The following is a 23,860-nucleotide window of genomic DNA, read 5'->3' as shown; positions in this document are numbered from 1 at the left end:
TGCAACAACTTCACTCCAAAAATTTCCTCCGTCAACTATCTGAATTCATTCCGAGGCCCCCGGGACCTCAACCAAAGGCATCAACATATCCTCGAACCTTATTCAAACTTGTACAAGTCTTCAAAACACTTCAAACAACATCAAAACACCCAAAACACATCGGATTCAAGCCTAAGTTTCTAAAATATTCCGAATTCCGCTTTCAATCAAAAACTCAACCAAAACACGTCCGAATGACCTAAAATTTTGAACACACATCCCAAATGACATAACGGAACTACTGCAACTCTCGAAATTCCATTCCGACCCTCGGATCAAAATCTCACTATCGAACCGGAAACTTCCAAAATTCAACTTTCAGCATTTCAAGCCTAAATTAGCTACGGACCTCCAAAAGACAATCCGAACACGCTCCTAACCCTAAAATCACCCAAATGGAGCTAACGGAACGATCAGATTTCCATTACGAGGCCGTCTTTACACTATTCTGACTACGGTCAACTTTCCAACACTTAAGCTCTCATTTAGGGACTAGGTGTCCCAAAACTCCCCGAAACTCAAAACCAAACATCCCGGCAAATCACATTAGCAGAGATAAACTTGGAGAAAGCAGTTAATAGGGGATCATGGTGTTAATTCTTAAGACGACCGATCGGGTCATCACATTAAGCTAATGTATTCATGAATACAGTAGCAAAAATAGGCGTGAATCACGGAAGTCCCGCTATTCAGTTGTTGTATTCGAGTGTATTCGACTGTATTTATGGCATAAAACATGGAATTACAGCTGGACAGATTATTGTATTCAACTATATTCACGGTGTGAAACAAGGGATTACACTATTTTTAAACGAAAAGTGAATCAATTAACATAATAGACTCCTAATATAACTCAACAAACTCAATTATAACACACAAATTTTGTATTTCCACTTAAAAAAAAGATTCTCAACCGAAAAATACCCCCAAAACATAACAATCTTCAGAAAAATCATATAATACATCTGAATATTTAAATTATATTAATTAAAAAAAATATATGAATACATTCATGGCATATAGTGAGACAGTGAATACAATGAAATGCATATAATACAGCGAGATACATTAAAATACAATGAAAAAATATAGTGAATACAATGAAATACATGGAATACAATGAGATACATTGAATTACAATGAAAAAAAGACAATGAAAACAATGAAATACATGAAAATACAACGTGGTATGAAAAAAAAGACAATGAATACAATGAAATACATGAAAATACAGCGTGGTACGTTGAAAATACATTGAAATATATTAACAGAAAATCAAGTTGCTCAGCCCCAAACTCCGTCGTCTTTGTTCAAGAACAAACCCTAATTTCCGGCGAATCCCCGTTGAGCAAAAATCTTCAACTCTTTCACCTTTCTCTCTCTCTTTCTCTTCACCGAATATCCCTGTAACTCATTAGAACAAATGAAAAGAATGGGGAAACCCTAGCACACAACTAGAAATCGGAGGCATCACACGATATAGGCATAGAAATCATAGTTGAAAATAGCCTCTCGCCACGAGGGGGTCAGGAGTCATAGACTTGGGGGTATGTGGATCTACTTTAGCAACCAGACATTCAAACTCCTAGGTCAATTCTTGTTCAATTTTTTCACCTCGCTTGATCTGCTGCTGCTGATAAAATACTTTAGATACAACATATTCCCCTTCCCTTTCATCTTCCTCGGTGTTTAGTGGTTATTAGAATTTGATGGGAGAGAAAAAATAATACAATATTTATTTTATGGCTTAAAGATAGGAGATGACTATAAATAGATATTTGGCTATGAAAAATTAAAAGATAGCTATGAAATATAATTTTTTAAAAGAATATTTATTTAAAATAAATTAGATATAAACCTTTGCTACAGGAGGTAACTAATCTTAAATACCCAGCCCATGAACATAATTTGATTAGTCTTCTATTGGACTAGGCTTGGACTTGAATACATTGGTGGGCTCTGGTTCAAGATATTCAGTCTAAATCGGCCCATAGACAATGCTATTCAGGATTCGGCTGATTTACGTAAGAGTCCTTTTTTAGGCCACTGTTTAGATTTTGTCCCTATTATAAAAAAAATTGTGCAAATATAACCTTTAAAAATTACCCTTCCAAATAATGTTAGACTGGGGTCTAATATTGCTCAATTGCTCATAAAATATTTGACTGTGACATTACGTTTGCGATGATTTATTAAATTTTTGGTGGCCTAATGTATTTTGGTCTAAATGATCCATCAGTTTCAAAAGAAATAACAAATCATTTACTAAACGGTTGGAAAAAAAAAGCGAAATTTTCACTCGAAATTCAACCTTTCAACAGAATCTTTATACCCATCGATAACCAACGATTATGCCAAACTCAACGTTCTATATATTGGCCGATTCTAATATGCTATTCAACTTATTTTTTAGATTGGCAACGCATATATGCAATATAATTACTTACCTACAGTTGGGTTCTTCTATGAAGTAATTGTTAAATATTTTTTTAAATCACATAAGAACTCAAGTAACAATGAATGCGAAACTCAGTTTTCAAAATATTGGGAGGGAGATGCTGATGTGCTAAGTCACCCAAGTTTCCTGTTCAAACTATAGAATTTAATACACATATATACCCACTATTTTCAAAATAAGTAGATGCAAGATTTTTGGTGATCTCCAATTCTCCATTCATAATTAATGTCTTATAACGAGGGGGAAGAAACCAAAAAAGACGACTCTCCCACGAATAAAAAAAACACAAATGCTTTGAACTTTACCATATTAATGAGTAATTTTTATGGGTGATCATTCAATCATTAATAAAAAATTATTTTCCTTTTTTTTATTATGTAAAAGTCATTCAACTTTGTGTTCATTACTCAAAAGTTATTGTTCTTTTTTTTTGTTACACAAAAATCATTTTACTTTGCTCTAGGTACCACAAAAGTCATATTAGCCAGATTTTCTCTTACCATTACTTGAAAAGTCTATTACATCATTGACATTATATATATTCTCCTATTTATATAATACCTTCTATATTTTATATTATATAATATATTTACCTAAGTATTTTACTTATAATTAAAATAACTTAATATTATTTTTACAATATATTCGTATATTTCATTTTCATTTAACGTTAATTTTCAAGACATATTGAAAGCATTATCAAATTTGTTAGTGACAAAACTGTGAAGAAATCTCAAGTCAATGTTCTTAACCACGCCTAGTAAATTAATTTTAATAAAAATTATAAAATCAAAGCTCACGTATTTCTAAGCTAAGCCACATTCATTAATTCAATAAACAAAATACTCATATTAGTTTTAATAAATATTTTTTATCTTTTTTATAGTTAAATATATATTCGTGTTTGAATATGATCAAACAAATTTAATGCCGTGATAAAATTAAATGTATGAATATGTTATAAAAATAATAAATAAAGTAATAATATAAAGTTATTTTAATTTAAAAAATATTTAGGTAAAGTTTGTTATATAGTATATAATATAGAAGGTATTGCATAAATGAGAGGATCTATATAATGTCAAGGGTAAAATAGACTTTCAAGTAAAAGTATTATAAAATTTGGCCAAGGTGACATTTGTGGTACCTAGAGCAAAATAAAATATTTTTTGTGTAACAAAAGAAATAAAAGTGACTTTTGAGTAACGAATACTGTGGGCACGTAAATTTTGCCCGACGTATAAAATCGCTCCTGAAAAGGTCAAAAATAGTTTTCTACTTGTTTTAGAATTTTGTAGGATTGTTAGAGAAATTTTCTCTATTTATTTTTTGCAATATATTACATTTTTGCATTTTTTTTATCCTAATTAGGAGTAGCTTAAATCACAAAATGTCACAAAATATTTTTTCTTTTGTTTTGTTGCATTCTAACACTTTAGTTGCATTTTTAGGATTTAATTTCATCATTAGATGCATTAGTTAAATACAAAATCGCAAATTGCATTTTAGGTTAGTTAATTAGTTACATTAGTCTATCATAGGTAAAATAGATAAATAGTGTAGCCATACAAAAATTAGATTCAATTAAAGTTTGAGTCTAAAATGGCTAGAGTTTGCAAAAATTTAATATTGAATTGAAAAGAAAGAAAAGAGCTGGACTTGCCTCCTCTGCACATTAATTTGGGCCCAAAAAATCGATGGCCCAATGTCTCAAATACCCACACCCATCCAAATATCCGGTCCAATAATATCCACCCACCCACCTCCGAACGACGCAGTTTCTGGCCAAACTATGTCGTTTGGTTTAAACAACTCCTTTCTTTCATTCTCAAGAGACGGATCCCTCCCCCGATTTTTCTGAACCCTAGCCGTCACCCCATAGAAACCAAGCTGCCCGCCTCCCCTTCGTCACTCTCTCACTCATACACACTCTTCCTTGACACACACACGCTGAAGTTACAAAGTTTAGAGCTAAAATTCAAAAATTGCAAAGCTGATTTTGAGTTTCAAATCCTTGTCTTCTCTCACATTTTCTGGGGATTTCGGAGCTTATTGGAGCTGTAGAGCTTGTTTCGGAGCTGAGAGTTTGATTTAAACTCAAATCTCTGTTCGATTCCGCTGATTTTACTATTTCGGGAACTGCTGAGCTTCGGTCGAGTTTGCCTCTGCCTTTAGTCCGTTTATTCGAGGTTTCTTTGTTCCACCAGGTTAGTTTTCAAACTCCCTTGTATTATGCTTTTATTTAATGATTAAAATGGCCGAATCCTTATTTCATATTTCTAGAACTGCTCAATGCCTGATTTTTGCTAGTGCCATGTATAATGAATGTGTATTTTGATCCAATTTGGAGTTTGTTTGAAGGCAATGAAACAATTTGAAACATAACATGAATAAATTAAAATCTGTCTTCTCGATTAGGAATCCTACTGTGAATTGGTTGATCATTTTAGTCGAAACGCATTGTTCTCGTTTTAAGCTTGGGGATAGTCGAATCCTTATATAATGGCTGCAAATCTGCTCAGATTTTCCTTCTGTGATCATAGCATTTAATGAATTGATCATTTGTGAATATGGGTGAATTTTGAACTTTGGCTGAATATTAGTGTCATGTCTGGGAGCAGTGTGTTTCATGCTAAAAGCAATTAAAATTCTATTAAAAGCGGTTAGAAAGTAAAAATGCACAATAGGTTTAAACATGTAATAAATCAGATAATTAGGCCAATTATTAATAGTTGAGTTACCGTGCTAAAACCACGGAACTCGGGGGGCCCTCATACCTTCTCCCGGGTTAACAAAATTTCTTATCCGGTTTTCTGGTTTCACGGACTTTAAAACAAATTCAAATTTCCTCGATTTGGGATTTAAAATAAACCGGTGACTTGGGACATCATAGATTATGCCAAGTGGCGACTCTAATTAAATAAATAATCGCATTTCGAATAATGTCACTTTAATTGGAAAAACTCCCTATTCTTTGGAAAAAGGAGGTGTGACAACTCGTATGCTCTAATTAACGAAATCCTTGCTCGCGTCAACTGCAGTCTCTGTAAAAAATAATGAAGTAATTGGTTATCATTATTTAACAAGAATAACATTGAAAGTCATTGAACTACTTATTAGGTAGTAGGACCGTAGGAGTACTTATTTAACGAAAATGACATTAGACCAGCTTTTGCACTTAAAAAGTTTGGAACTTTGGTGAATGTGCAACAGCAAAAAGAAAAAAAATGGACACAAATGATAAAATATACAGTAAAGTTTTTCTTTTTATAAGTAGGTTTTACTTTTCAAACATTTTTAAAAGAGGATGAAACAAATTCCCAAACCCCACCTAACAAATATTGACCCCATTAAAAACGAAGATATAATCATTGTCACAATATGATGAGATGACATTTTATTTTTATGAAAAAAAATATAGAAGTATGTATATATTATTCAAGTCATTGCTAAAAATTACTAAAATCAATTGAATTAGGGTTTTCATTGTTAGTAGATTAAGATAGAATGCTTAGAATAGCAACCCAGTTGAGACTAAAAAGCTCAAGTAGTGGATATTCGGCCCGCCAATTTCAAAAAACGCCACAATAGATCGATTGAATTGCCACCACCGCTTGCTTCTCTCCTCTCTTTCTCCGGCCAATATCCCCAGCTGTGTAAGTTCCTAATTTCTCTTTCTCATTTCTGTGTAATAACCCTAAATTCCCTTGTTCCCAAGTAATTTAGCAATTAACTTACAATGATTTTTGTATGTTTAATTTCATTAAAGATAAATATTTATGATAGAATTAGGAGTTCTAGTTCTTGGGACTTAAGTCTTAAGTTCAATATATCCACCAAATCATCCTAATGTACTAAAAGGGATTTTCTTTTCTCGTTACAGTTTTAACTTTAAGTCAATTTAATAGAGAAATACCCTTTTCTAATCCTTATTACTTTAACCCGAATTGCTCCATTAGGTTAAATCCTATCCTAGTTAGTGTATGCAGTAGGTCCTTTGAGTTAAATGTTATTATGTCATGGATTAGAATGTTTTTGTATAGGTTTCAAACTTAGAAATGAAAAGAAACAAAAAGAAAGAAAGGTGCTTTAATTATATTAAGAGTGTAAGCCGAGTGAAGAAAATATTCCATTTATGTATTGAAAGATTACTTGGTTGATAAATTTCTTTGTTGTGAACCTCAGTTGCTATTGCTTTTCTTCGTTTGTCTGAACAGGTTATTGTCATGTACTATTTCTGTAGCTGATGCTCTTTGGTGTTGGAACGGCAAGTTCATTTTGTTTCAAAGGAGTATATATTAACTCTACTATTATAGTTGGTAATATTTTCAGTAGAAGAAGTTTTAGTACAATGAAAGACGTTGTAACTGATAATGCCTCGAGTTTGCTTACATCAGAATATGTGGGAGAGGCTCCAGTTCTACGTCCTGTGTCTGTCAGAGCAAAATGTTCTTCAAATGTTCAATCAACCCCAGAAATCGAAAAGAAGTATGTCCATGGTGTTTATGATGCCATTGCTCCCCATTTCAGTTCCACTCGGTTTGCAAAGTGGCCTAAAGTGTCAGCTTTCTTGAACTCATTATCTCCCGGTTCACTCATCTTAGATGCTGGATGTGGAAATGGAAAATACTTAGGGTTAAATCCTGATTGTTTCTTTATTGGCTGCGACATTAGTGCTGCTCTTATTAATATATGTGCAGATAGAGGACATGAAGTTTTGGTTGCAGACGCTGTGAACCTACCATATAGGACTGGTTATGGTGATGCAGCGATTTCTATTGCTGTGTTGCATCACTTAAGTACTGAAGATAGGAGGAGGAAAGCGGTGGAGGAGCTCGTCCGTGTTGTTAAAAAGGGTGGGTGTATTTTAATTACTGTCTGGGCCCGGGAACAAGAAGATACATCGTTAGTTGAAAAATGGACACCACTTAACCAAAGGTATATAGCAGAGTGGATAGGACCAGGAAGTCCTCGAGTTCGCAACCCTTCATCTCCTCGCACCCTTGAAAGCATCCCAGAAGCAGAGGAAAATGGTGCTGGGGAGCAGTTGAAAGACCTACATGCAAAGTCTTCAAAAGTAAAATCAGATGAAGTTATGGACTCAACCTCTCAGGATAAAGGCCGTTCTTTGCTTACTGGATCTGGAAAAGGTTATGCAGAGCAACAGGAATTCTTTGTTCCTTGGCACTTACCTTATCATCGAGCTGAAGTAAGTGGGGCTTCAGCTGTTGCCTTAGCTAGTGGTTTGGCAAAGAAAGATGATAAGAAGGGTTCTGTGGTGTATAATAGATATTACCATGTTTTTAGTGAAGGTGAACTTGAAAGGTAATTCGTTTTTTATTTTATATAAGAAAAGTAAAGAATTTCCCCTAATTTTCTTGTTTGACCGATTTCATTCTGTCAAGTCGCTATATGTTAACAAATGCTTATCATGGTTGTTAAATTTTATAATCTATAACATGATGACTGAATGTCGTTACACTTCTCGCAATTGATTATGATCCATTATTTTTTTTTTTGTGGCTAGGAAAGTGTAAACAGTTTGTGTCATTCTTTGAGTAGAAATTTAGAGTACAATCAATGCTCTGGCAATAACATGTTCATAGAGTTTGAATCTCTTAAAAACATATGATATTTGGGAGGTCACATGTGAGCTTTTGAAATTGTATTGACCTCAAAAGAGCTATGAGTTTTAGAGTTCTGATTATCTCATTATATGTGATGCTAGGAGTCTCTTTCATCCTTATTCAGAAGTAATTTTGATGTGTTACTGTTCTCTCCCAATAAACTGAAGTGCATGCATATAGATGAATGAACGAAACAAAACAAATCCAGTTGATCAGTTTTTCTTGATAAGTAAAAATAGGTTCTTTTTCCCTTATTGCAGGGCTTGTGCTTGTTTGTCTCTGAGTCATTTCTAAAGTTCTTTTATTGCTTCTTTCATACACCCCCCCCCCCAATGGACTAAAGGGAAAGGCTTTTGAGTATTTGGGGTGGGGAGCGGCAAGATGAGGCAGTACTTCTCTGTTATGTAGTTTCGCAAAATTAGAAGTTTGACCAATTTGTAACAATGAGCTGCACTAATTGACATGTTCTGTTCTTCGATAGTTTGGTGTCTGGTCTGGATAATGCACTAATTGACATGTTCTGTTCTTCCATAGGTTGGTGTCTGGTCTGGATAATGCCATTCTCGTTGATAGATTCTATGACAAATCAAATTGGTGCATCATTCTTGAGAAAACATCATGATAGTGTTGAACTTTTCAAATGATTCTTGCACTTCCATTTGGCGAAGTCAAATCTATTACCTGAAGACAATAACCCTAGTTGTGAAAGGGTGATATTGTCTTGATGCAAGGATTGTATTCTACAGATTATGGAGGTTATCAACAGAAACATATGTCTAGTTTTTCATTCTCCGTTGCTCGCTCGGTTGTTGCCTGTATCTATTGTATCTCTCATCCTGGATTCCTGGTGTTATCACGTGCCTGATGTGGTTATGCATGACAGTATCTTGTAAAATACAATTCTTTTTTAAAGATTTTGGGTGACAAGCCTGAGACCAAGGGGTTTGATATCCCAATAGTTACTTCAGTTTTAGGAGATAGCATTCTCTTGAATAAATTTATGGCTGTGTTTTTAAGGGAACTGAATGCATTTCACAACACTTATATTACAGTAATCATAAAATGTTCTCCAAGTAAGCAATTTAGCACTTTAGACTTTTTGTCCAACTATTAAAGTTTCTACATGTATTTATCTTTGACATTTTTCAGTCCAGTTGAGTACCAGGCAATTTTGCATTCTGCTTTTATCTATCTTCCCATAAGCAAATGAGAAGTCGTAGAGTGTTATTTTGGTTTTAGGCTTTTTTCAAATACATAACATTATTAGTCACCTCTTCAATAGTAAGCAAAGAAAGATGCACCCAAAAGAGTGGTTTAGTAATCAATGAAGTAACTATACTATTTGGAAACCGAGCTACAAATTCTAGCAGCGACAAAAAAATGATGATTTCTTCCCATATGCCTTATTCGTGATGGATAGAATTATCTGTATTTGTGCTGGTTAAAGGTAACATGTATTCAGTGGAATAGAGTCGAGGTGAGCTGACCCGGCACAATCTGTTAGTCATGCATTGCAGTAGCGAGTATCCACTTTTTATTCCACGCCAAAACTTTTGCTCGTATGGTGGGGAAGCTTCATGGTACAACAGAAGTTGCAGTAATTCTGGAAGTTCAAGCGACTTTGGAGTTACCTCAATGGAATCTGATAGAAAACCTCGGTTGGATTCTTCTAGTAGTTGTAGTTTCAACTGTGCTTCTGCTTCCCTGCACTCAATAGAATCACACAAGGATCTGCAGAAAGGCATAGCACTTCTCAAGAAAAGGGTTGCCTGCATTATTGCATACTGTTACAACACATTATGTTTAGAAGTTCCTGCCGAAGCCTCTACTTTCGAAACATTTGCAAGATTGTTGGCTACACTTTCTTCTTCAAAGGAAGTTCGATCTGTGTTTTCTTTGAACATGTCTGGTTCAAGGTGCGTATTTCCTTTATTTATGTATCATAATTATAGATCTGTGCTCAATACTATATAATGAAAGAAATTTATTTATCATGGCATTGAAGCCTCTGATTATCCAGCAGTGGCCCGTATTCAGTGATTCGGTTTTATAATTTGTGGGGCATCCAAGCAAGTCCAACAACTGAACAAATCTGTTTGGAGCGTAGATTCAGCCGGGTCATCTAGCACCTTGATGGAGAGTGGACATGTGCCAGTATTGGTATAGTTTCTTTCTTTGGATTCAGTTCAGCATAACATATATTGGCATTAAAAATATTTGTATGAATATATATAGAGTGAACATGCTCCAGTATTGGTATAGAGGCATAGTTTTTAGTATTGGTTTCATGTCTGCATAAGACTTGAGCTTTTCTGTATTTAATATTTGTTTGTGTTGAGAATTATGCCATTGCCTAATTTTAGTGAGGGGTAAAATGCATCATTATCCAGTCTTGCTGACCACATCTCCTTTTCTATTGAAGTCTACATTTTTTTTGGCTTTCTCACATGTATACAGTGGTTTGTTGAAAGAAATTAAAGGACCTTATGTTAGGGAACAACGAACTCAGTAATGCGCAATGAAGAGATATCTATGATAAGCAGGATTTGGCATAACTCAAATACGCCTAGGCGATTCTTATAAATCTTTATGGAGTTTTCTTGCTTACGTATACTAATTTGTAACAAATTGAGTTAGCTGAAGAAGTGTTTTATGTACGGTAGATAATTCTCTCTTGGATTTCAACTGAGAGGCCTTGGTTTTATTAAGCTTTCTTATAATTTTTCAGAACCTGATGAGAAAAATTTATTAGGGGACATAATTTAGTAAGAACTGCAAAGAATAGAGAGTCCAGAAACCTTGTAGCTACAATCTCTTTAAAATCTTTTGGAATTGCTTCTGTGGATTTCAGAGGATGTGTCAGCTTTGTTTAGACAAGAGGGGTTGCTCTGATGGTAAGCAACCTCTACTTCCAACCAAGAGGTTGTGAGTTCGTGTCTCCCCAAGAGCAAGGTGAGAAGTTTTTGGAGGGAAGGATGCCGGGGGTCTATTTGGAAACAGCCTCTCTACCCAAGGGTAGGGGTAAGGTCTGCGTAACATTACCCTCCCTAGACCCCACTAAGTGGGATTATACTGGGTTGTTGTTGTTCGTTGTTGGATGGTTTATGTTTTGGCAACTATTATAACTGAGCATTATTATATGGAACTCTTTGCTACTGGGCCTAATAATGTGTTGCAACCATGCTTTTTTAGTTTTTCTCTCGTAAATAAATTTTGAAAGTAATTAGTTACAATGAAGCTGTTGCATTTGATTTCTCTTCTTTCTTAACTTTGCAGAGAAATACATTTGACAATGCTCTTCCAAGTTCTACTGCTAGTTTGCCGCATTCACATAACGTGCAAGTTAAAACCCTGATAGAGTTTCTTTCATTTTTCTCAAATGTAGTGGTAAATATGTTCTATTTCAGTGATTGATTCTGACTACAAATTTGTGAATTGTCTTCTTTCTTGTGTGATTTGCTAATACATATATACCAAACTAGCAAAACCTAATCCAGGCTTCATTTCTGAGTTTACAATCTTGCAACTCAATTTTCTGGTCCTAATGGAGGGATACTTCTGAGCTACATCAATCTCCTGGATGAAAAAGCTTGTAAAGTTGTCAAAACTAAATTTAACATTCACAAATTGTAAATAGCGTCAACGTGGTTTTAGCTTTGTTTATGGAAACCACAGTATCTTTATTTTACTCTTACCATATTCTCATACAGCTTTAGAAAGAGTGACGGTTTTGCATCCAAGCAAACACCCATGATTAGAAGATGAATATGCACAGGTGATATCCTTTTCTATTTAGCTCTCACCAACCTTCCCCGCCTGGGGGGCGCAAAATCTGTTTGTCATCAGGTATTATAGACCCGATTCTCTAAGGAGCTCTTCTATGGCTGGTAGCTGGAGATTTCCGAGACAAGCTAAAACCTCACAACTGAACTGCTATTCCCAAAGCAAGTTTTATAGGTAACCCCTCTGCACTTTCTAAGGCATTGTTGGTAGCAAAAGTAAAGGCCCATGATATAGTCATGGGTGGGAGGGGAAGATGAATTTAATTACTAGTCTTAACCATGTTAAATCAAATAAGACAGTACCTAAAGCAGGGATAAAAAATGTAGCTTTCTTGTCCAAGATGTTTGTGATATATATTTGAACATTTTTAATGTTACCCATTAGTTGAAAAATATATATGGAAGGATTTCGTCAGTGTATTTTTTCCGTCATCGTTTCAGTTATTATTAGTGGGGAACTTGTTGAGTTGTCTAAAAGTGACTTTAAATCTCATAAGCCAGCTAATTAACTACTCTATACAAAATCTAAAAATTGATCAAGAATCACAATGATTCTCAATGAAAATGGTGTAGGTGAATTTTTGTGAAAAAGGGAAAGGATTTAATAGTATCATTGTAGGTGGAAGAAGGCTGGAAAGTCTTGGCCTAGCATACTCATTTTCCTGTTACTATACATGCAACGTATGGCAAAACAAACTTTTCTCGGCAACTTATCATTCTTATCACTAAGAACCTTCTCTTGAATTTTTTTACCCAAATGATAATAAAAATCTGTCAACCTTTGAACCTGACTTATAGCTTTTCCAACAGCTTCACTAATTTCCTTGTTACTTTCTTTTCCAACCTCCTTAAAGGACAAAAATGTTTCACCAGTAAAATGCTTGCGAAAAACAGTTGCAATTTCTTGCTTATGAAAGATCACTCTACTTTAAAAATCTTCCATAGCATAGTTTTCTCCAACTTGGACAATCATAATCATACTGAGATCTAAGCATTTAGTACTTAATGTCAATTAGATAAGAGTTAGTTTGTATTTTGGTTTTGGTAAAAATCGAGTCAAACTGATTCATGAATACCTACTTACGACTCCAGTGAAATTATGGATGAATCATAGCTTGAGGGTATCAATGGAGGTTGTTGGGTATTATTAGAGAAAAAGAATAGTGGTTAGGTGTATGTAGATATCTTGCAAAACCATAAATGGTATAGATAGCCGCACCCATGAATAAAGTGGTAATGCTTTGGGTGAGTATAGGCATTTGAGTGGCTTAAGGCCAATACCCAAGTGTTGAATTGGATAAATTGAGCCATAAATTGCAGTAAAAATAGCGCGGTATAGCCAGTTTTTGAGCTGGTCATTCAAAAATAGCCAGCGTTTACGAAATCAATGAAAAATAGTCACTATTTTGCTGCAATAGAGATCGGTCCAGCATAATATACTGAAATTCGGTGCACTTGTGTATGAACTCCAGCATATTATGCTGGACCGGTATACTTTGCTGACTCCAGTATAATATACTGAAGCACCGGTGCTCCAAACTCCAGTATATTATGCTGGACAATTATACTTGCTGGAACTTCATCATATTATGCTGGAGTTCCAGCATACTTATCTTGGAACTCCAGTATAATATGTTGGAGTTCAAGCATACTTATGCTGGAACTCCAGTATAATGTACTGGCGTATTTTCCAGGTTTTAAACAGTGTTTTCGCTTAGATTTATCTTTATATGAAAAGTGGCTAAATTTCGATTACTTTTGAAACTGGGCTATTTTTGAACGACCAGTTGTAAATCTGGCTATTTTTGAATTTCTCCCTAAATTGCATGGTTAAATTATGATTGGGGTAGATTGACTTTGTTGGGACGTGTTGAGTTATTTGACGCTCAACAAAATTAGGATTATTTTTTCAAAATATAGGCTTTGAATGCTTTCTAATGTTAATTGAAATGCGAACCTATATTTGTGGGGGCGAACAATTATGCATCACACCATGATTTGCAAACTATTTATATTTATAAATATCTTGTTAAATATATTATATGTATTCAATTTTACATAATTTCAAATTATGGTTTTATGAAAGATAGATTGTATACAATTTAAAATGTTTTTTTTGATAAATTCCATATAAATGTTGAAACCCTTTAATGACTTGATTATAAGAATATGAAATTAGGCCATATGTTCCAAAATTTTATATAAGGTTGTAAAAGGTCGATATTCCCAAGTTCGAATATATAAATTAAGGCCAATAATGCCTAGGTTGTTATATAAAGATTTGGGAGTTATTATAAGATAATTAAGAAGGTTTGTGTGGTTCCCAACAATCAACATTTATAGAGATTTTTACATTCATATACACTATATGAACTATATTATCCTCTCTATTCAAATTTTACTATAATTACATTTTATATACCCAATTATTATTTATGTACATTTTAAGGGAATTAATGATAATAATTAGTGTCCTAAAATCACTCTAATGTATCTTCCACTCCCCCCACGTTTCTCCCTCCACATCCCACCTCCCTCCCCACGTATCTTGCACAAGAGAGCAACAATTCCACCATTGACAACCATTAAAAAGCTTTGAATTAATTTAATGCTATGAAACTAAAAGCTTTGAAGTTCATTAACTGATGATTCGAAGATCAATCAACAAAAATATTTATTAGTTGTTCAAAGTTTTGTAAGTTCACTGCAATATTTTGCACAATCTAGCTGGTCACCTACACATTCGAAGTCAGACAAAAAATTTAGTTTTTTGTTTCATTTGTCTCCCTTTAATTCGAATTTGGGTTTTCGAAAAATATTATTTGTTTGAATTGAGTGTTATTGCAAAGAATTGTGATTCTCTCTATGTCTCTCTTTATCTCTCAATCCCTAATTTCAGTAATGTAAAACAAAGAAAAAGAGAGCAGCAATTCCACCATTGACAGCCATTAAAAAGCTTTGAAGCTTTGAGTTCGAATTTGGGTTTTCAAAAATCATTATTTGTTTGGATTGGGTGTTGTTGCAAACAATTGAGAATATGGTTTGGAGTTTATATCTCAATTTTGAAGGTGTTTTGGTGAAGATTAGACTTGATTTTGGCCGATTTCATATTGAAACTCGAAGAAGAAGAAGAAAAATTGTATTTACGAAGTTGTAGAAAAATTGTATTCTGTTATTTATATATATTTTTTATTTAACTATTGTATGAAAGTTGAACAATATTATATAAAAATCATATTTAAGTTGTCTGATATTGTAGTTGTATATAACTGAGTAGAAATAATGTATAAAAATTGTAGATAAGTTGTATAACATATAATTAGTTGTATGAAATTTGTTTTTACTATGTATAAATTAGATACAAAATATACAAAAGACATATTGTATAAATTTTGTATTTAAGTTGTATGTTATTGTAGTTGTATTTAACTAGGTAGAAATAATGTATGAAAATTGTAGATAAGTTGTATAATATATAATTAGTTGTATGAAATTTGTTTTTGCTATGTATAAATCAGATACAAAATATACAAAAGACATATTGTATAAAACTTGTATAAAAATTACATTTAAGTTGTATAATATTGTAGTTGTATTTAACTGTATAGAAATAATGTATAAAAGTTATAGATTAGTTCCTTTGAATCCTAAAAATATGCTCAGCTTGTAAGCAGATAGAATAGTACGTATTCTTTAATTTTAGATTTTGTATATACAGATTTTTCCTCTAATCCCAGATTCAGTGTCAATCATTTTGCTCATAATTTGTCCCGTGGAGGACAGTCTTCCAAATAATGGACCCATGTCAAAATTTTGTTAACAGTGATGGGATTGATTTTTGTTTAAGTTTAGGAAATTTCCAAGTCCTTTTCTTTTCTTTCTTGGAACCTTCCCTTTTCATCGTACATGGGAGAAAACAACTACGTAGCAGAAATCATTTGGCATTCAAGTATTATTATTATTATAAATTCCCTCGTCATTCCTAATAGTTTAATTAACAGAATAATGGGGGAGCCTTAAGGGGTGGAGCAAAATAGTACTGTTGATGATCTTGAGGGCTGGAGCTGGTGGTAGTTGCTTAACTATTTTATCAGTGAAATAGTTTAAAATAATGGAAAATCTGGAGAGAAAGGGAAGAGAGGAGGAAAAAAAATAGTTTAGTAAGACTAGAAATTTATTTTTCTTGTGGTTTTCTTATTAAAACGAGTACATATTTCTATATCAACTATTCCCATCTGTGATGTTATAGTTAAAAATTGGTGTTGGTCATATTTGATTTTGACCAACTGAAGTAGCGTTTTTCAATTTCAGCAGCAATTCATGTGCAAATTTTAGCAGCAACTCAAATGGGTTAAGTTGTATTATAGGAAGGAAGAGAGGAAGGGAGAGAGGGGAGAAAGAAGGAAAGAGTGTAATTAAATCACTTGATTGAAGCCACATATACTGGATTTGAAGCCAAATATTTTGTAAATAAAACTTGTGTAAGTAGGGTAATTTACTAAACATGATCATTAAGAGTAATAATGATCATGTTCTTGGAGGGAAGGATGTCGGGGGTCTATTTGGAAACAGCCTCTCTACCCTAGGGTAGGGGTAAGGTCTGCGTACACAATACCCTCCCCAGACCCCACTAAGTGAGATTATACTGGGTTGTTGTTGTTGTATGATCATTAAGAGTAATAAAGTTTCCTAACACATAACAATAAATGATTAGGCTCAACATAACTAATTTGTTGGTTAGAGTTAGGCTAGATATTGTTTTACCAACTCTTTTAGAACTTGGATTTTTGTGCTGACATTTTGAAAGTCCATTCAATTGACTGATTAGGTCAGGGCTTTTGAACTTTATAGCCCATGAGGTTAGGCCCAGTTAGCTCTTTTGATAATTGTATCTCACAACCACCAAAACATAATAATATATTAACCTTAAGTCGACTGAAATTAATCCTACAAGTAAGTTTTTTTTTGTTCAAATTTCAAAAATAAGATAGTACAAATAATTAATTATCAATAAATAATAAAAAAAGAGAAGAAGTTACATAAAATGGAGGGGCAAAAAAAGTAGTTAGTATCGGGCTTGCCTAGTGCAGTTTACATCTCATGTGTAGTTTGTGAGCTATTGTTGTTTACCTCGAAAATGGTAACTACAATTATATTTAATTTTGTGGTTCTAAAAATACGTGATTTATCTTAACACTAGTTGTAAGGCAATAGATGCTAAGTGTGAGTGATGAAAATAAAAAATACAAACCAATAAGGTTACAAGGCTGGGCCTCGAGCTAGCTGGAGGAGGGCCTTGAGCTAGCTGGAGAAGGGTCTCGAGGTCTAGATGAGGCTAAGGGTAACGAACAATTGATGAAGAATCAATGATAATGAGGGCCTTAAAGATGGCCTTTTGTGGTTAATGATGAGCAATAAATGAAGAACAATAAATGAACAATGAAAGAATAAACTATAAATGTGAAGAACAATAGTGTTAGATAAGAGCCGAGAATGTTGTATTGTATTCAATATGTTGTGTATAATCTGAATCATCTCTACAAGATGACTAGGGTACCCTTTATATAGGAGAGGGGGATCTATGTATAGTACCTGTCTAATCATAATAGGGAAATGCTACTGGTACAACTGTATAACGGCTCAGTATGAATTTGTACTATTCTTTGCAGACTTTGTCAGTCCTCATCACGTGCCCTCGGGAGCCTTCCACCCTTTCATAACGGTTATGGGCTTACATGCTGCCTCGAGGTGCGTCATCGCGGGTCTTGGATATGCCCTGCCGAGGCGAGTGCTTCGAGGATGAGCCTCGGGCTGTCTTCGATCCCATCGAGGCCGAGCTTGGAAATTCCATCGAAGCCTTAAAATCGGGCTTCCCTGATTTTAACCGTATACATATAGTTCCCGCATTCCTTGGAATGAAATAACAAGGAACAATTTGAATTCTTTAGCTCTTCGATGCATCCATCATTATGTCAGTTACGTCACGCGAGCGGTTGATGTGACAAAAAGGGATGTTCTAAAGTCACGTTCGCACGGTTATTGAAAAGCCTTGAATTGATTATGACGGTTGGCCGTCCTTGGTCTTTCCCCAATGTGCACCACTGGCTCTTATAAATACTCCAATCCTTCACTCCTTACTTTTCATCTCATCTTCGAACTTTAAAAAGCTCTACTTATTTCTTCCATGCGCTCGTTTTTGCTCTTTTCCTCTGAAATTTTTTGGTAGAAATGGCAAAGACCTTTAGAACCGTTCCCCAAGGCGATAAATCTTCTTCGTCTACACGCTCGTCTAAGGGCAAGGCCATAACACCTCCTAGTCTTGAAGAATTCATGCCCGGGTCGTGTGAGACATCCTCCGATTTTACGGTTGACAAGCTTTCTTCGAAACTGGGGTGGTGCGAACCCATGTCCCGATACATTAGTCTAATAACCAACATCGGGAAGGTGAAATCTGACTATTGTTGGGGAGAGGCGGTGCAGGTGGAGGTACCCTCTCGGGAGGAAGATATAACGACTCACAAACCCGGCTTCCTTACTTTTACCATAGGTCCGGTAGAACCATCCTCGTCGTCGATAGACCCCATAATCCTTGATTTTTGTGGTAAATACTGGGTGACGCTCGGTCAAATTCATCCATCATTCTGGCACGTTGTCTACATGATTAGGCATTTTGCAGACATGGCTGAGGAGGTACCTTTTACCCTTGACCATCTGATTAGGATGTACAACTCCCGACTGTATCGAGGCAGCCTGATTAAGCTTCAACATCGGGCTTCGAAGGTTTTCTTTGCTTGTACCGATGAAAGAAATGACATGGGGTGGATGAGTTGCTTTGTCCGAGTTAGGACTTAAGATTTAATTCTGCTGAAAGGATGCCATTCCCCGAGGAATGGAACATGAATCGTAAGTGAACACGTTGGTTAACTATTTTTTTTCATTGGACCATTTTCCTTACTGAACTAACTTCTTTCGTTGGTGCAGTTGTTGAGTAGTACCCTGGCGCGGTTAAGGATCTTGCGGGCTAGGTTCTCCGGCTCGATTCGATCTACCTGTATGATAAGTGTGTATGGTGCGATCTGGCCAAGGCCCGATGGGAAGCAAAAAACCACGGTGAGTCTTTTCTTCTATCGTACCTGAGCTCATTACAGGAGGTATTGCCTTTTGCATTTGTACAGGCCTGGGGGATGCCCTTTTGATGAGGGAAAGCTCCTCCGGGGAGAAGGACACCACAAGTCTTGCTAAGGAGAAAAAGATAAAGAGAAAATTATCGACCGAATCCTCGAAGCCGAAAAAGGAAAAAGCTAAAAAAACTAAGGTTGATTCAGCGACCCTAATTTCGAAAGTAGTGGAAGGCCTCGAGCCGGGGGCAAAGAGAAGGGTGACTCCCTACAGGTGCCCCAGGGAGGAGGAAGTGCGTCTCCTTCGGACTTTGTTGATCTGATGGCTGTTGAGCCGAAGGCTTCCAAACTGGAGGTTGCCGGTGTTATCCCACCTCGGGCCGAAGGGGTTCTTGAGGGTGGGTCAGATGATGTCCCTAGGCCGATCGACGGCCAGAACATTTCTCGAGCTGAGGGGCATTCGGTAGATGAGTTAAGTGGCCCCAACTCTGAGGTTCCCCGGAGGAAAGGTAAGGCCCCGATCGATCTAGCCGGGGTTATTGATGTTGGTGATTCTCCGTTGGATCCCGCATTATCTCCGAGGGAGATACAGGATGCCCAAAATAGAAATACTTCTGATGCGGGGGAACCACTTAGGGAAAATGACTTGCTTGAAGGGTTCTTTACTAGGGTTAAAGAAAATCCCGAACTTAACACTTCACTCATTCTCGAGGAAGTCGAGAGGCTGTGCAAATAGGTGATTTGCCGTCGACTATGCTCCGAGCTTCGATCCTTATTTTTCCTGATTTTGTTCTTTTATTCTTTCATGTCATAGTGCTTTACAATCGAGTCGTTGCTAAGTCGCAAGCTGAGTCAACCCGCTATGAGGAAGAATGCAGGACGCTCTCGTCAGAGGCTGACGAGCTTAGAGCTCTTTTAGCAAAAAGGGAGGAAGAACTTCATAACCTTCAAGCTCTTCTGGAGGCGGTGTCTCGAGAATGGACCGATCTTGACGAGCAGGTAATACAGTCTTCGCATGCCTTTATTTTTGCGCTAGTTTGACTTCGGCACTTAACACTTTTGGGTTGATATTTTGCAGCTTGAGAAAAAAGATGCCCTGGAGAGGGGCTCGGAGCCAGGGATACTGAGATTCTCGGACTCAAGCAGCGCGTGGATGAGACAGCCTCCGGGAAAGATGCCCTTCAGGAGAGGTTGACCTCGACTGAGCATCATCTTTGAGACACGAGGGCGGATAGTAGTAAGTATAAGGATCTCTATGCTGAATCGGTCGCCGCGCTATCTGTAGCCAAATCTGAATCCGATGCGCTCATGTCCTCGTATCGAAAAGATTATGCTGCTGTAAATGTTTGAACCAGGAAGGTATCAGAATAGGTCGAGCTTGGACTGACCCGAGCCTTGGAGCTTGCCCGATTGAAGTCTCGGAGATAGGCTCTCGAGGATGCATACGCATGAGGCATTGATTTACCTGCTGAGATCAAGAAGGTGAAGGCTTTAGAGGAAGAGTCAGAAGCTCAGCTTTCTTCTGACGATGGTTCAGTTAGTGGTTCAGCTAGCGGGTGAAGGGGAAATCCCTGAGGAGGAGGCCGTTGATGTGCCAAGGGTCGAGAGCCAAATCGTTGAGGGCACAACTTTCGAGGAAGCTCCGTCCAGTCAAGTGACCCCGGCGACAGATTAGGCATTTATTTGTCCCCTTCTCTTAGGGGCTCTTATAAATATGTCTTTTAAATATAAGAATTTCTTTATTTTGCCTTTGATTTGCCTTTGATTCCAAGTGTATGACTCTAACTATTAGCTCTGGTACTGGACCCCGAACATAATAAACCCTCAGGTTTTTAACTGATTAGGGGCCATGTCTCGATTTTTGAAATATGCCCCTTTTAGGCTTTGTTGATAGTCTCCGAGTGAGAATTTTCTTGAACTCAGGTAGCCTTTGGACTCAACAACTAGGTGAGCGTTCGCTTGCTTATCTGAAAATCGGGATAACTTTTAGGCTCTTACCAAAAGTCCCCGAGTGAGGGTTCGTTCGGACTCGGGTAGCCCTTACTTAAGTGAAGATTTGGCTGAACTTAAAATAAATATAGCTTTAAGGTTTTATAGATAGTCCCTGAGTGAGACCTGACTCGAACTTGGGCAACCTTTGAGCTTAATAATTGAGTGAGCATTTGCTCGAACTTGGAACAAATATATCCCTGAGGCTTTATTAGTAGTCCCCGATTGAGAGCTTGCTCGAACTCGGGTAGCCCTTGGGCTCTTTTAGGCTGGCCCTTAGGCTCTTACGCATTAGACCTTAGGCTTTTTAGGCTGGCCCTTAGGCTCTTACGCATTGGCCCTTAGGCTCTTTTTAGATTGGCCCTTAGGCTCTTACGCATTGGCCCTTAGGCTCTTTTTAGATTGGGTCGATGCGACCTCTAATATGGCTATTGTTTTCCCTCATTTCGGCTAAAGACTTTTGAAGTTTTGATTATACCTTGGCATGTTTTATGTTCGTCCGACTCTTCGACGGCTCAAACGAGAACCTCGATTATGAGTCGATATGTGACGATAGCTGAGTACCTCGGGAGGTTCGCTCGAAGGTTGAGTTTTCGAAACCTTTTTATCGAAGGCTGATTGTTTTCGAAGCCTTTATATTGTTCGGAGCTGATATTATCGAAGCTCCTTTGCTTATGCCGAGGGTAGCCCGATTAACCGGTTCATTTCGAAATATTTTCGAAGTATTTGGAGGCCTTTAGTTTTATAATGGCAGTCAGACGTCTTCTGACGAAGCTTGTGTGTATAGGATTTTCTGCTCGTACTCTGTCAAATTCTAGTATAGTTTATGATATCGTCCCATAGAGATTGGATAATCTAAGCTACAAACTTGTAATATTTTGACTACTATTTGAGAGAATCAAATTGATGAAAGGTGTGTTTGAAATTATAAATTAAGACAAATTTCTTCTGAAAAGTTTATATTTAAAAAGAGTTGGGAATCGTTGAATTCACTTGATATATCATTACAATAAAATCTCAGTTTCATACTTATTTCTCTAAAGAATAATTGCTTATTGCTAATACAATTATATTTTTATGCTAAGAAATAAATAAATAATTAACACTCAGTGAGGTTATGTCAATTAATTGATTTAAAACTAGTGACGATTAAATTGAAATATCTTGCCTAAATTGTGCTCCAGCGTAGTAAAAACTTCGTGAGAATATTTTTACTAGAAAATCAATAATCTTGCCTTCAATAATTTCTCCGTGAGAATTAAAACTGAGGAAAGAAAGATTACAGACTTGACACAATAATTTTACTAAAAATTATTTTGACTCTAATATTATGTGCTCAAGTGTAGTAAAACTTCGTGAGAATATTTTTACTAGAAAATCAATAATCTTACCTTTAACAATTCCTCCGTGAGAATTAAAACCGAGGAAAGCAAGATTACAGACTTGAAATAATAATCTTACTAAAAATTATTTTCACTCTAATATTCTATTCATCAGTTATTATATATTAATTTTGCTCCTTGAGAATTACAAAATTAATATAAGAATAACTTAGATATAAAATATGTAAATGTGATAATAATGATAAAAAAATCACCATTCTATCACAATATGAAATGTAAATAGAGTTTCAGGCCAAGAATGTATTGAAACTGAGATAGTATTATAATTATATCAAGCTTCATCAACTATCCCAACAAAAAACAAATTACTCTATTATGAAGTAAGAAAAGCTAAAAAATACTTTTAAAAGACTAAGAATTTTTTACTACAAAGAGAGACTAGAGAAAGAGACCAAGATTACTCTTTTCTTTCTCTTAAGAACTTAAGAAAAACTAAATAGGAAATTGGATACAAAGTGAGATGTTCTTTCTTCTACAAATGTCATGACCCGGATTTCCCACCCTTGGGAGTCGTGATAGCGCCTACTAATGTGAGATAGGTAAGCCAAACCTTTAATCTAATTACTTCATTAACCAATTATTTTTTTTAACAAATATATGACGATAATGTGGTAACAACGGAAATTCAAATTTAAGCGGAAGACAACAATAAGATTTATGAAAACTGCATCTATTACAAATACTAAAGCCTTAACCACCCAAAACCTGGTGTCACGGACTGTCTAAGATTGCTACATACAAAGTCTGAAGAAATAACAGTACATTGTTTCTGAATAAAAGGAAAATGAAACAGGAAATAGGAACGGAGGGAGACGCCAGGGCCTGCGGACGCCTGCATGTCTACCTTGGGTCTCCGGATGGACTGAAGGAAGCCTCCAAGCTATTGTCCAAAAGCTGCTTCGGGATATGCACATAGTGCAGAGTGTAGTATCACACAACCGACCCCATGTGCTGGAAAGTGTCCAGCCTAACCCCTGCGAGGTAGTGACGAGGCTAGGACCAGACTACCAAATAAACCTGTGTAGTTCAAATATATATACAGCGGAAAAGAAATACAGAAATAAACAAATAAAGATAGGAGGGGGAAACATGCTTCGGAGAATAACAGGTAAAACAGAATATCAAGAGAATTATAAAGGAATCAAAATCAACCACTAACAAGAATAAGGAAAACAAAGGCAAATTTCACTTTCTTTTCACATCTTGTTGCAAGGGTGCAACCCGATCCCATTTCTTGTATCTCGTGGCAGGTGTGCCACCCGCTCCCATTTCATGTATCTCGTGGCAGGCGTGCCACCCGCTCCCATTTTATGTATCTTGTGGTAGGCGTACCACCCGCTCCCATTTCATTTATCTTGTGGTAGGCGTACCACTCGCTCCCATTTCATTTATCTTGTGGTAGGTGTACTACCCACTCCCATTTACAAGCCAACAATAATCACAA

The 23,860-nt window shown here is 36.0% G+C and overlaps 1 protein-coding gene across 1 annotated transcript; it reads left to right on the top strand.

Moving 5' to 3' along the window:
* The first annotated feature begins 4,328 nt into the window (after positions 1–4,328).
* LOC104246141 (tRNA (carboxymethyluridine(34)-5-O)-methyltransferase-like) lies at positions 4,329–9,217 on the top strand. The gene is made up of 3 exons (XM_009801899.2): positions 4,329–4,704; positions 6,715–7,822; positions 8,659–9,217. Exons 2-3 carry the CDS (start codon positions 6,744–6,746, stop codon positions 8,744–8,746), a joined length of 1,167 nt encoding a protein of 388 aa, XP_009800201.1. The 5' UTR covers positions 4,329–4,704; positions 6,715–6,743; the 3' UTR covers positions 8,747–9,217.
* The last annotated feature ends 14,643 nt before the right edge of the window (positions 9,218–23,860 follow it).

Source organism: Nicotiana sylvestris, chromosome 4 (assembly GCF_000393655.2).
Source record: "Nicotiana sylvestris chromosome 4, ASM39365v2, whole genome shotgun sequence".
Lineage (NCBI taxonomy): Eukaryota > Viridiplantae > Streptophyta > Magnoliopsida > Solanales > Solanaceae > Nicotiana > Nicotiana sylvestris.
The sequence above is the reverse complement of the archived record's forward strand: the minus strand, read 5'-3'. Positions and strand labels throughout refer to the sequence as shown.